Here is an 11,589-nt window from a genome sequence, read left to right on the forward strand (position 1 = left end):
ACACACGCGAGACAGATACAATACAACCTTCTGTTTTACGAGACGTCCGCCATCACGGGGTTAAAACGTTCCAAAAAATATTTTTTGACTATGGTCGAGCTCATCAGGGAAGACGCATACAACAGGTGGGTAAAAACAAAAAGGAGAGGTCTTTGGAACAACTTTATGCAAAAAAGAAACTACCAAGTACAAATAAGAGTATTCCAGGGAGTGTGGGGGTATTCTTTTTGAAGAGGTTTGAATCTTGTACTTGTTGCGACTATGCCTTTAATCGAATTTGTACATTATTCTTATGTCAGGATTACCTTTTTTCAGTGCGTTATTTTGTGTTGCGAATGTACGTGGCGATTTGCACATTTTGGCTCTGACGTCTCGACGCACATTTTGGGTTTGTCTGTTGTATTTTTGGGGTTGCGGACTGTGGTGACGTTTGGTCTCGAGGTTGGCTCTCGCGGATAATCTGGCGTCTCCAGGCACGCTAGATGTACATGTCTACCGGTTTCCAGTTATAGGTGTCCACGTTCTTCGTGTTTACTTTATGCTCCGAGATGGGCATGCCTTGTTCGAATTCCTCCACTTTGGTACACTTTCGACAGGTTTATCAGAAAATTATAAAAAAAAAAAAACTGTCATACCTCTGCGCCCCAACTGTTGAGTGGTTTGGTATTTCTCAGATCTGAGATCAGCTGGTCTATGGATGAGTTGTCGCCAAACAGAGTGAATTCGACGATGGTGCGATCTGATTTGAGGTTGGTAGCGCCTGCCTCAATTTTTCTCTTAATGGCTGCGCGGATCAGGGTCTGAGAAGGTTTTAGCGTGGAGTCAGGTGCTGTTTCCACTTGGGAATCATGTTCATACCTGTCGAAACATGACTTGCTGGACTTTCCCATACGCGCGAAAATATCGAGTTGCCTGCAACATTTTGACCGAAAAAATGAGTAAGACGGTGCTCAAAAAAAGTTTAGTTTTGGCTTTATGATGTTGAGTTTTCGGAGCGTTGCGAGGCTTCGCGCTCGGAGGGGTTGGGTCTACCAGGAACTGAGGCGCTCATCGTCCATGCCTGACAGGTCGGTGCGAGACGACATTCAACGAAGGCTGACCGATTACTTCGATCCGGTTTACATAGAGGTGGTTGACGAGAGTCATAAGCACAGCTTTTCGAGGGGCACAGAGACGCATTTCAAGGTGCGCTATGGGTTCGTGGAATGGGTGTATCAAGGTGGCTAATTCTTTATTTTTTTTTCTTTTAGGTGACGATTGTTTCCGAGAAGTTCAAGGACTTGCCTGTCGTTGAGCAGCATCGCTTGGTGAATTCGGTGCTCGGGGAGGACATACGCGTACACGCGCTTGCTATCAAGACCGCGACTCCGAAGAGATGGGCAGTCAGTGAAGCTAAATTTACGACTCCGCCGTGTTCGGGTTGGCACGCCCATAAAAACAAAGCGCAATGAAAAAAGTCCGGCCAAAACTTATGGTGGACGGTCTGCAAGACGAATGCGCCGAATGTTTTTTTTTATTTGCCGCAGCAGGATTTGATGAGCAAAATTAGAACGGTCAATAAAGACAGCCCAACAATTGCCCAGTCGCAGACGATCCAGACGTATTTGAAGATCTTGAGATTTTCGATCGTCACGTTGAAGATGGTGTAAGTGTAAGTGTCGTGGACGTATTCGTAGAAGTTGACAACGCAAAATTTCGTGAGCGCGACAGATGACATGCAGATAAGTCCCGTGTTGAACAAAAACGAGTTCATTAGTGTTCCAGATGCCTTCATGGGATGAATGCTGAAAAAGAAGGGGACGTGGATGCCGAAGTTGAGGTTTCCGTTGATGACGCATACTTGCAGCCAAACTGCGTACAATATGAAGACGATGACGCCCAGGATGTTTTGAAAGCCGCTTATGTTTACGAATATCACGTTCAGGAACATCGTCACGTCCAGAAGCCTGCTGAGGATGAGATTCAGAATGATGCTGATGCTCAGCAGAGCGCCGATGACGCCGACAAAGAGACAAAACCAGTACCACAATACACGGATTCCATCAGGTTTGTGTGCTTCAACGGTTCTTTCCCAATCTTCTTCGAGGAGGTAGACTTCTTTTCTCCATTCGTTGTAGACTTTTGTTTTTGGCGGTTTTTTGTTGAATTTAACGGCTTTGGATATGAGGTCGTCGGCCCTTTTACCGATGACAACTTTTAGCTCTTCGAATTTTTTATTATTAATTTTTTCTGGGCGTTTGTACCAGGCGTTGAAGAAGTCGTAGGGAGCCGTTATGAGTCCGATACCGCAGAAAACGCTGAACAAGATTGTACCGAAGAAGCACATGATGTTCAGCATTTGAATGAGGAAGGAGGTTTTGACGGACAGGCTGGTCGATCTGGCTTTCCAGTTGCACTCCTGACAGGGGGGTGGTGTCAGGTTGTCTGGATCCTGCCACCAGGTCGGAGGTCTGAATGTCGTAGTCTATGCTCACGTTGTTGAGAAAGATGTAGCTCAGGGCGGTGAGGGCTCCAAAGAGAATGGAACAGGCCAGACATCCTATGATAGCGAACTTCAGCGCTCTCCTAGAGTTGGGTCGGAAATGAAAGCCGTTAGAAATGGCATGAGCGAATTTGTGGGCGAACGGTCTGAAAAGTTGTACGCAAAAAAAAAAAGAAAGCCAAATGGCTCTCTGCGCGCGTACTTTGGCTTGTCGGGGTCCCATTCCGAATAGTAGAAGTAGGCGAAGGGGATCAGCAAGAACGTCAGGAGGATGATTGTTGACAGGACGGAAAAAAAGAGGATGTCCATCGGTATGCCGTTTTTTTTGGAGTCCCTGTTCATGACGTCGATGGGGAATAGGAAGATGAAGGTCGCGGCGGTTGTCAAGCCTAGAACCTGCGTTGGGGTTTGGTTGAGGGGAAAGAAAGGGAAAAGAAAAAGGGCGGTGGTTAGTGGTGCGCGCGTCACAAGAGGGTGTTCTGCTTCGGTTGGGTGTGGGATCTGCGGACGTACGACGACCACTTTTGGGAGGTAGGCGGAGTTGTTGTCGTCCTCGTGGGAGAAGTACATCAAGAAGTAGGAACAGTTTGCGAAGAAGATGACGTAGGCCACGGCCGCCAGGACGGTGATGTAGATGTCGAACATTTTTGCAGGGTGCCGAGCGCTCTTGGTGCGTAGAAAGCGGGGGTATTGAATGAGTATGCGGGGTAGTCGAATTTGCGCTTGGCTTTCGCGGGCGCCTTGTTCTAAAAAAAAAAGTGGTAAAATTTCGAGAAGGAGTTTTTTTTGGGGGTTCTGTATGTCAGATGCGTCTATGCTTGGGTCTAGTGCTGATTTCCACATAAAGGTCGCGTCTTTCCAGAAGCCGGACGGCGACGAGCTGGATTCTCGCGCGTCGCACGAATCGGATGCGACGGAGGCGGTGAAGTATTCTTGGTGTTTAGGGAGGGGGGTGCAGGACAAGTTGCTGGGTTGTGAGGAAAATTGCGTGTCTTCGCTGATGTCGTGCGAAAACCAGAGGGAGTTGGCACCCGTGATCAGGTTGAACACACGCGAGACAGATAGGAGGAGGAGGCGATATATAACATGAGCATTTTCATCGAGGGGACGGAGTCCAGAATAGAGAAAATTTGCCACGACAACTTTCATGTATGCGCGCTTTTTTTTTTTTTGTTTGAGGTGTGCTCTGATTATTTTATTTTTTTTTTTGTCCATGGTAGAGGTTCATCCACTCGATTGATAGCCTGTGCGATGTGAGGAGGGACGTGGGATACATGAAGACGTCGATTTCGACGTGGAACGCGGAGTTGCAGGCGACGGGGAGGGATTTCACGAGGGCGATTCAGAGTTTGGTGGAGGCGAGGGAAATTGGTCGAAACATCAACAGCGCGGTGGAGGAGATCAATGCGTGCAGCTACACGTTGAACTTGACTCGAAAGGTGAACGAGCACATTGAGAACAAGCAGTTTTACCCGGCGATAAAGATTCTTGAACAGATTCAGAAGGTGCATTTGAAGAGCATTTCGTCGTACGGGTTTGGGAGGACGTTGGCGAAGAAGATCCCGGTGATGGTCGAGATGATAAAGAAGCAGGTGTTGGACGGCATGAACAGTTGGCTCTTGGCGATGAGGAACGCTAGCGAGGAGATTGGGCGGTTTTCGATAGCGCAGATGAACGCGATTATCGAGAAGGAGCAGTTGGCGGCGCTTCGTTTGAGACAGATAAAGTCGTCGAGTGCCAGGACGGTGGAGGCGGAGAGGGTGGGTTCGTGGAAGGTGCCGGGGGGTGGCGTGGCGGGGGTCCCAGGTGGGGGGCAACATTACAGAGATTAACGTGTTCGATTATTTGAATTTGAATTTTGCCGCGTTGTACCAGTGTTCGTACATATACGAGACGTTGGGCGAGAAGCAGAAGTTCCAGAGGTATTATTGGGAGAACAGGAGGTTGCAGGCGGACTTGATTTTGCAGAGGCCGGTGGACGTGCCGTTTTGGAAGGTTTACGTGCAGTACTTGAACACGGTGGCTGGGTTTTTCGCGGTGGAGGCGACCGTGTTGCAGACGTCGAACGACATGGTTAGCAAGGCGGACGTGAACATGTTGTGGGAGGTGGCGAATAACAAGTTGAAGTTTTTGCTGCAGGTGGAGTTGGCGTACTGCGAGAACTTGGAGGTGTTTCCCGAGTTGCAGAAGTTTTTGTTTGTGTTTGCGAGGACGATGAGGAAGTACGGGTACGACGTGTCTGGTTTGAACGAGTTCGCGAGGGCGTCGTTGCAGGCGCGTTACTTCGAGACGGTTTACACGCACGTGACGAAGCAGGTTGCGTCGCTGATAGCGGACCCGGCGATGATTAGGCCGTTGGTGTTCAGGAGCGAGAGTCATTACGGACAGGTGTACAAGGACTATCAGTTGGAGGGGTTTGTGGACGGGAGTCAGAGGAGTTTTTCGTTTGGGATGTTGGTGCCGAGCGTGATATTGACGTTCAAGAAGACGGCGTCGGACCTGTTCGAGAATTTTTCGGGGAGTTTCGCGGGGGCGGAGTCGGAGTTGGTGGGACAGTTGGGGAACATTTTGAACGGGATAGCGAAGGCGTTCGAGAGGGTGGAGCGACAGGCGGACCGGTTGGTGGAGTACGAGGTGCAGAGGTACATGAATTTGTACAGCTTGAAGAAGATGTTGCCTCAGTTTGAGGCGTACGTGAGGCAGTTGGACGCGGAGGTGAGGGTGGAGTTCGACGAGAGGAACATTGAGGAGATAATCAAGAATTTGGAGAAGAGGATTTACGAGGCGAATCGTCAGAGGGTGAGGGAGGAGTTTGGCAGGTTTATTGCGACGTGTCAGTATCAGGGGGGGAAGGTGACGGGGCCGCACGCGCACGTGAGGAGGGTGTTGGAGGAGTTGGGGGAGGTGTTTCCGAAGTCGAGTGTTGTACCGGGACACATGTTGGAGTTGATATACATTAATCAGTATTCGCAGGTGGCGGAAGAGATGATGAACTTGCTGTTGACGGAGAGGTGCCAGCACTTTGACGCGGCGTTTGTGGAGTCGATGAGTCGGGACCTGGCGTACATTAGGGAGGTGGCGAAGAAGGCGCCGATAGGGAGTTTGTACGAGTACTTCGAGGAGGTGTCGCAGATAGTGAAGTTGTTGTTGCAGCCGGACCCGCTGGTGTTTTTGAACCCGGAGGTGAGGATGACGTCGTACTCGAAGGTGCTGAGCGACAAGAAGTTGGTGCAGATATTGAAGAAGTACAAGGAGTCGGTGAAGTTTGGGGTGTTTGGGCGGAGCAAGAAGAGGAGGGCGGTGATCAAGGAGTTGATTGCGAGGTTGTCGTAGGGGGGGGGTGGTTGGAGGAGGAGGTCCGTGTTGAGGATTTCGACGGGGTGGGATTCCCTGGGGACGAGGTGGCCGACGTGCAGGGCGGAGTAGGGCAGTTGTTGGAAGGAGGAGAGGATGGTGTGGGTGTGGGCGGGGTCGACGACGAGGACGATGCCGATGCCGGCGTTCCAGGTGGAGAGGGTTTCGCGGTGGTGGAGGTGGCCGAGGTGTGCAAGCCATTGGATGACGGGTGGACAGGGCCATTTGGAGCCGTCTAGTTGCGCGGCGAGGTGGGGGGGGAGGATGCGGGGGAGGTTTTCGTAGAGTCCGCCGCCGGTGATGTGGGCGATGCCTTTGAGGAGTTGGGCGTTGATGAGTGGGATGAGGGAGTTGACATAGATAAAGGTGGGTTTGAGGAGTTCTTGATAGAGGTGTTGTTGGGTGGAGTGGAATGGGGGGGGTTGTTGGAGTTGGATGTGGTGTTGGGAGAGGAGGCGTCTGACGAGCGTGTAGCCGTTGGAGTGGATGCCGGAGGAGGTGAGGGCGATGAGGTGGTCGCCGGGGGTCATGTCGTGTGTGCGGGGGAGTAGGAGGTGTCGTTCGACGGCGCCGACGGCGAAGCCGGCGAGGTCGTAGTGTCCTGGGCGGTACATGTCTGGCATTTCGGCGGTTTCGCCGCCGATGAGGGCGCAGCCGGCGGTTTTGCAGGCGGAGGCGATGCCTTGAATGATGCGGAGGGTTTGGTCGACGTGAAGTTTGGCGGTGGCGAAGTAGTCTAGGAAGAAGAGTGGTTGCGCGCCCTGGGCGAGGACGTCGTTGACACACATGGCGACGAGGTCTTGGCCGATGGTGTCGAAGGAGTTAGCCTCGACGGAGAGGAGGAGTTTGGTGCCGACGCCGTCGGTGCTAGAGACGAGGAGTGGGTCGCGGTAGTCGAGGGTTGACAGGTCGAAGATGCCGCCGAAGCCGCCGAGGGCGGCGTTGGCGCCCTTGGTGGCGGTGGAGGAGCAGATTGGTTTGATGTGTTCGACGATGGCGGCGCCCAGTTGGGTGTCGACGCCGGAGTCGCGGTAGGTGGCGCGGTGAGGGAGGAGGCCTTGGCGGTAGAGGTGGATGACTTCTATGAGTGCGGGGCCTTCGAGGGCTTGTACGCGGGCTTTGAGGGATTCGGGGGTGTCGTTGGGTTCGACGGGGCAGGTTTTTTGTAGGAGGATGGTGCCGGTGTCGACGCCGTCGTCGACGAGGTGGACGGTGCAGCCGGACTGGCGTTCTGAGGCGAGCAGGACGCGTCGGTGGACGTCGAGGTCCATGCCGCCGGCGAATTTTGGGAGGAGGGAGGGGTGTACGTTGAGGATGCGGTCGCGGTACAACTCGACGAAGCGAGGTGAGAGGATTTTCATGAAGCCGATGCAGAGGATGAGGTCGGCGCCGCCGGCGTCGGAGATGGCGCGTATGGCGTGTTCTTCGAATTGGGGGTTGGAGGGGATGTAGGTGGGGCGGTAGTGCTTGGCGCGAGAGAGGATGGGGGCGCCCTGCCGGTTGCTGATGACGGTGGTGAGGGTGATGGGAAGGGCGTTGGACTCGAGGGAGTCGATGATGGGTTGGAGGCTGGATCCGCGAGTGGAGCCGAGGACGGCGACCTTGAGGGGGGGGAGTTGTTTGGCGGCGATGTCGCGGCGATAGTGCATGCCTTCGAAGTGGATGGAGTGGAGTGACTGGTAAGAGAGGCGGACGGCGTCTTGGAGGGAGTCGGAGACGCCGGAGACGCAGAGGACGCGTCCGCCGTTGGTGAGGACGCGGGTGAGGTCGCGTTTGGTGCCGGCGTGGAAGATGGAGACGTGGGGGGAGGATTGGGCGGTGTTTAGTCCGGTGATGGGGTGTCCGGTTTCTGGGCGTTGGGGGTAGCCGCGGGAGGAGGCGACGACGGTGCAGCAGAATTTGTTGGGGTGGAAGTGGATTTTGTCGGAGGAGAGGGTGCCTTGGACGCAGGAGAGGGTGGCGAGGAGGAGGTCGCTTTGCATGAGGGGGAGGATGGCTTGTGTTTCGGGGTCGCCGAAGCGACAGTTGAATTCGAGGCAGTAGAGGCCGTGTTGGGTGAGGATGAGTCCAGCGAAGAGGACGCCGACGAAGGGGGAGCCTTGTAGGCGGAGGCCTTTTAGAGCGGGGAGGATGACGCGTTCTAGGGCTTCTTTGGAGACGCGGTCGTCGCAGAGTGGGGTGGGAGCGTAGGCGCCCATGCCGCCGGTATTTGGTCCGAGGTTGCCGTCGAAGATTCGTTTGTGGTCTTGGGCGGCGGGCATGCAGACGGCGGTGTGTCCGTCGCAGAAGGCGAGGACGGAGAGTTCGTCGCCCTCGAGGTAGTCTTCGATGATGATTTTGGAGCCACACACGCGAGACAGATAGCGGTCGAGCATGTCGGAGACGGCTTGGGTGGCTTCGTGGTGGGTGGAGGGGACGACGACGCCCTTGCCGGCGGCTAGTCCGGATGCCTTGATGACGACGCGGCGGTTGTGGGAGTAGGCGTGGTCTAGGTATTGGAGTGCTTGGGAGCAGTTGGTGAAGACCTGGTAGGCGGGGGTGGGGATAGAGTGGAGGGTCATGAGGTCTTTGGCGAAGGCTTTGTCGGACTCGATGCGGGCGGCGGCGGCGGAGGGGCCGAAGCAGGGGATGCCGAGGTTGGAGAGTTGGTCGGAGAGGCCGCTGGCGAGGGGTGCTTCGGGGCCGACGATGACGAGGTCTGCGGGGAGCGCGTTAGAGGTGGGGGGGGGGGGGGGGGGAGAGAGAGAGAGAGCCGTACCGATTGCGCGTTGTTTGGAGAAGTCGCAGATGTGCTGGTTGGTTGTGAGGGGGACGTTTTGGACGTGGACGGGGTGTGGTTGCGAAGATAGAGCGATGAGTTCGGTGCCGTGGTTCCCGGGGGCGACGAAGATGTGGGAGATGAGTGGGCTGTGGGTGAGTTTCCAGGTGATGGCGTGTTCCCTGGCGCCGGAGCCGACGACGAGGACTTTGTAGTTATGTTTTTGCATGTTCTGGGGAGAGGAGAGAGAGAATGGCGCGGGAGTGGAAGATTTTGTTATGTTTTTTGGTTTGTTTGGGCATTTTGTTATTTTTTTTTTGGGGGGGGTGGCATTTTTTTTGTTATTATTTTTTTTTGGGGGGGTGGCGTTTTGTTTTTTTGTTATTATTTTTTTTTGGGGGGGTGGCATTTTGTTTTTTTGTTATTATTTTTTTTTGGGGGGGTGGCATTTTGTTTTTTTGTTATTATTTTTTTTTTGGGGGGGTGGCATTTTGTTTTTTTGTTATTTTTTTTTTGGGGGGGTGGCGTTTTGTTTTTTTGTTATTATTTTTTTTTGAGGCGGGGGCGTTTTGTTATTTTTTTCTTGAGGCGGGGGCGTTTTGTTATTTTTTTTTTTTTGGGGGAGGGGGGGGGTATTTTGTTTTGTTATTTTTTTCTTGAGGCGGGGGCGTTTTGTTATTTTTTTTTTTTGAGGCGGGGGCGTTTTGTTTTTTTTTTTGGGGAGGGGGGGGGCATTTTATTGTTCCTGCGTGCGCGGTGCGAACGGGAACGAGTGCGGTTGTGTCGAATGAGCGTATACTACAGCGAACTGTACAGCTCGCCGGCGTTGGGGCCGGCGGAGGTGGAGGGGGTGAGGAGGAGGTTCGCGAGGCGGTTTGGCGAGGCGGCGGAGTTGTTGGGCGTGGAGAGCGAGTACTGCTACAGGATAGAGCACGAGTGCAAGGTGGAGGGGGAGAAGTTGAGGTGGATACTGTCGGCGAGGGAGAGGTCTGAGTGGGGGGAGGTGGGGTTGGAGAGGGAGGTGCGTGCGCGCGAGGGGGTGTGTGTGTAGTGTGTATAGTACGAGAAGGGGGGGGGAGCTGACGCGGGGGTGTGGGGAGAGCAGGGGTCGGAGTTGGTGGGGAGCGTGGTGGCGTGTTTTCGCCCGAGGGGGAGTTTTAGGCCGGCGTGGTCGACGACGGCGATGCAGATACTGGAGCAGAGCAAGGTGGGTGGCGTGAGGGGGATAGAGAGGAGGAGGAGGGTGATGTTGCGGGTGAGGAGTGGGATGGGGGAGGAGGAGTTGAGGGGGGGGTTGGAGGGGTTGTTTGGGGAGATACAGGACAGGATGTTGGAGTGCCGGGAGGGGGAGGAGGGGGTGGCGGAGAGGCCGGCGACGGCGGGGGAGTGGGGGAGGGTGAGGTGGATGGAGGAGGGTGAGGAGGCGGTGAGGAGGGTGGGGGAGGAGTTGGGGTTGTGGTTTGACAGGTGGGACATGGAGTACTACAGGAGGTTGTTTTGCGAGGAGTTGAGGAGGAATCCGACGACGGTGGAGTTGTTTGACTTGTCGCAGAGCAATTCGGAGCACGCGAGGCACTGGTTTTTCAAGGGGGTGTTGAGGATAGGGGGGGAGGAGATGGGGCGTTCGTTGATGGAGTTGGTGAGCGAGACGTTGGAGAGGAACAGGACGAATTCGTTGGTGGCGTACAGCGACAATGCGAGTGTGGTGAGGGGGTTTAGGACGGTGGTGTGCGAGCCGAGCGAGGGGGGGAGGGCGAGTAGGGTGGAGGAGAGGAGTGCGGAGTACGACGTGACGTTTACGGCGGAGACGCACAATTTCCCGACGGGGGTGGCGCCGTACCCGGGGGCGGAGACGGGGGTGGGGGGGAGGATAAGGGACGGACACGCGGTGGGGAGGGGGTCGGTGGTGGTGGGTGGGACGGCGGGGTACGCGGTGGGTCAGTTGAGGGTGCCTGGGTACGAGTTGGAGTGGGAGGAGGGGGGTTGGGGGTACCCGGGGAACGTGGCGTCGCCGTTGGAGGTGTTGATAGGGGCGAGCAACGGGGCGAGTGATTACGCGAACAGGTTTGGGGAGCCGTTGATAGCGGGGTACGCGAGGGCGTTTGGGGCGGTGGCGAGAGGGGAGAGGAGGGAGTACGTGAAGCCGATAATGTTTTCGGGGGGGTTGGGGCAGATAGAGAGGGGTGCGCTGAGGAAGGGGGAGGTGAGGAGCGGGATGTTGGTGGTGAAGATAGGTGGGCCGGCGTACAGGATAGGGATAGGTGGGGGGGCGGCGTCGTCGCAGGTGCACGGGGAGAACAGGGAGGAGTTGGATTTCAACGCGGTGCAGAGGGGGGACGCGGAGATGGAGCAGAGGGTGGACAGGGTGGTGCGCGCGTGCGCGAGGATGGGGAGGAGGAATCCGATCGTGAGCATTCACGACCAGGGGTCTGGGGGGAACGCGAACGTGTTGAAGGAGTTGGTGGGCGCGCTGGGGGCGCGGATCGAGGTGGACAGGTTCCCGTTGGGGGACGAGACGCTGAGCACGTTGGAGATTTGGTGCGCGGAGTACCAGGAGAACGACGCGGTGTTGATTGAGCCGGAGAGCGAGGAGTTGTTCGCGTCGATATGCGAGAGGGAGCGGTGTCCGTATGCGTGCGTGGGGAGGGTGAGTGGGGACGGGAGGGTGGTTTTGGTGGAGAGGGGGAGGGAGCGAGACGAGGAGCAGCCGTATTGCTTGCCGCAGGAGAAGGTGTTGGGTGGGATGCCGCGAAAGGTGTTCGAGAGTGAGGCGTTTTCGCCGCTGCGCTGGCCACTGTCGGTGCCGGCGGAGTTGGAGGTGGGCAGGGCGCTGAGGGAGCTGGTGTTGCCGCACGTGGAGGTGGGCTCGAAGCGGTTCCTGACGAGCAAGGTGGATCGGAGCGTGACGGGTCTGGTGGTGCAGCAGCCGTGCGTGGGGCCGCTGCATGTACCGGTGGCGGACTGCGGGATCGTGAGTATCTGTCTCGCGTGTGTT

General features: G+C 55.6%; 3 protein-coding genes and 2 long non-coding RNA genes across 6 annotated transcripts; 3 read left to right on the plus strand and 2 right to left on the minus strand.

Moving 5' to 3' along the window:
• Positions 1-17: 17 nt before the first annotated feature.
• Positions 18-4,225, plus strand: LOC126334344 (uncharacterized). The gene is made up of 3 exons (XR_007564669.1): positions 18-1,185; positions 1,251-3,631; positions 3,703-4,225. It is a non-coding gene; the product is annotated as an uncharacterized LOC126334344 (long non-coding RNA).
• Positions 238-3,186, minus strand: LOC126334341 (uncharacterized). Of its 2 annotated transcripts, XR_007564668.1 has the most exons (5): positions 2,996-3,079; positions 2,685-2,878; positions 859-2,565; positions 382-800; positions 238-265 (listed from the first exon to the last, which is right to left on the minus strand). It is a non-coding gene; the product is annotated as an uncharacterized LOC126334341 (long non-coding RNA). The 2 variants fall into 2 exon arrangements; XR_007564667.1 differs by having other exon boundaries at positions 238-800; positions 2,996-3,186.
• A 327-nt stretch (positions 4,226-4,552) lies between the features above and the next one.
• Positions 4,553-5,815, plus strand: LOC126334340 (exocyst complex component 6-like). Its single transcript, XM_049996822.1, has one exon. The coding sequence runs from the start codon at positions 4,553-4,555 to the stop codon at positions 5,813-5,815; it is 1,263 nt and encodes a 420-aa protein (XP_049852779.1).
• Positions 5,816-7,193: 1,378 nt separating this feature from the next.
• Positions 7,194-8,823, minus strand: LOC126334342 (phosphoribosylamine--glycine ligase-like). The gene is given in 3 exon segments (XM_049996824.1): positions 7,194-7,810; positions 7,860-8,510; positions 8,595-8,823. Coding segments are annotated over 3 exon segments (1,497 nt in total).
• Positions 8,824-9,921: 1,098 nt separating this feature from the next.
• On the plus strand, positions 9,922-11,565 carry LOC126334343 (uncharacterized; the record flags this gene model as incomplete). The annotated part of the gene is made up of 1 exon (XM_049996825.1): positions 9,922-11,565. A coding segment is annotated over exon 1 (1,644 nt), but the record flags the coding sequence as incomplete, so codon positions are not given.
• Between the last annotated feature and the right edge of the window lie 24 nt (positions 11,566-11,589).

Source organism: Schistocerca gregaria, unplaced genomic scaffold, assembly GCF_023897955.1.
Source record: "Schistocerca gregaria isolate iqSchGreg1 unplaced genomic scaffold, iqSchGreg1.2 ptg001738l, whole genome shotgun sequence".
NCBI classification, from domain to species: domain Eukaryota; kingdom Metazoa; phylum Arthropoda; class Insecta; order Orthoptera; family Acrididae; genus Schistocerca; species Schistocerca gregaria.

Excerpts from the sequence above, each read along its gene's own strand:
- LOC126334340 (XM_049996822.1), top strand. The coding sequence starts at position 4,553 with ATGGTTAGCAAGGCGGACGTGAACATGTTGTGGGAGGTGGCGAATAAC.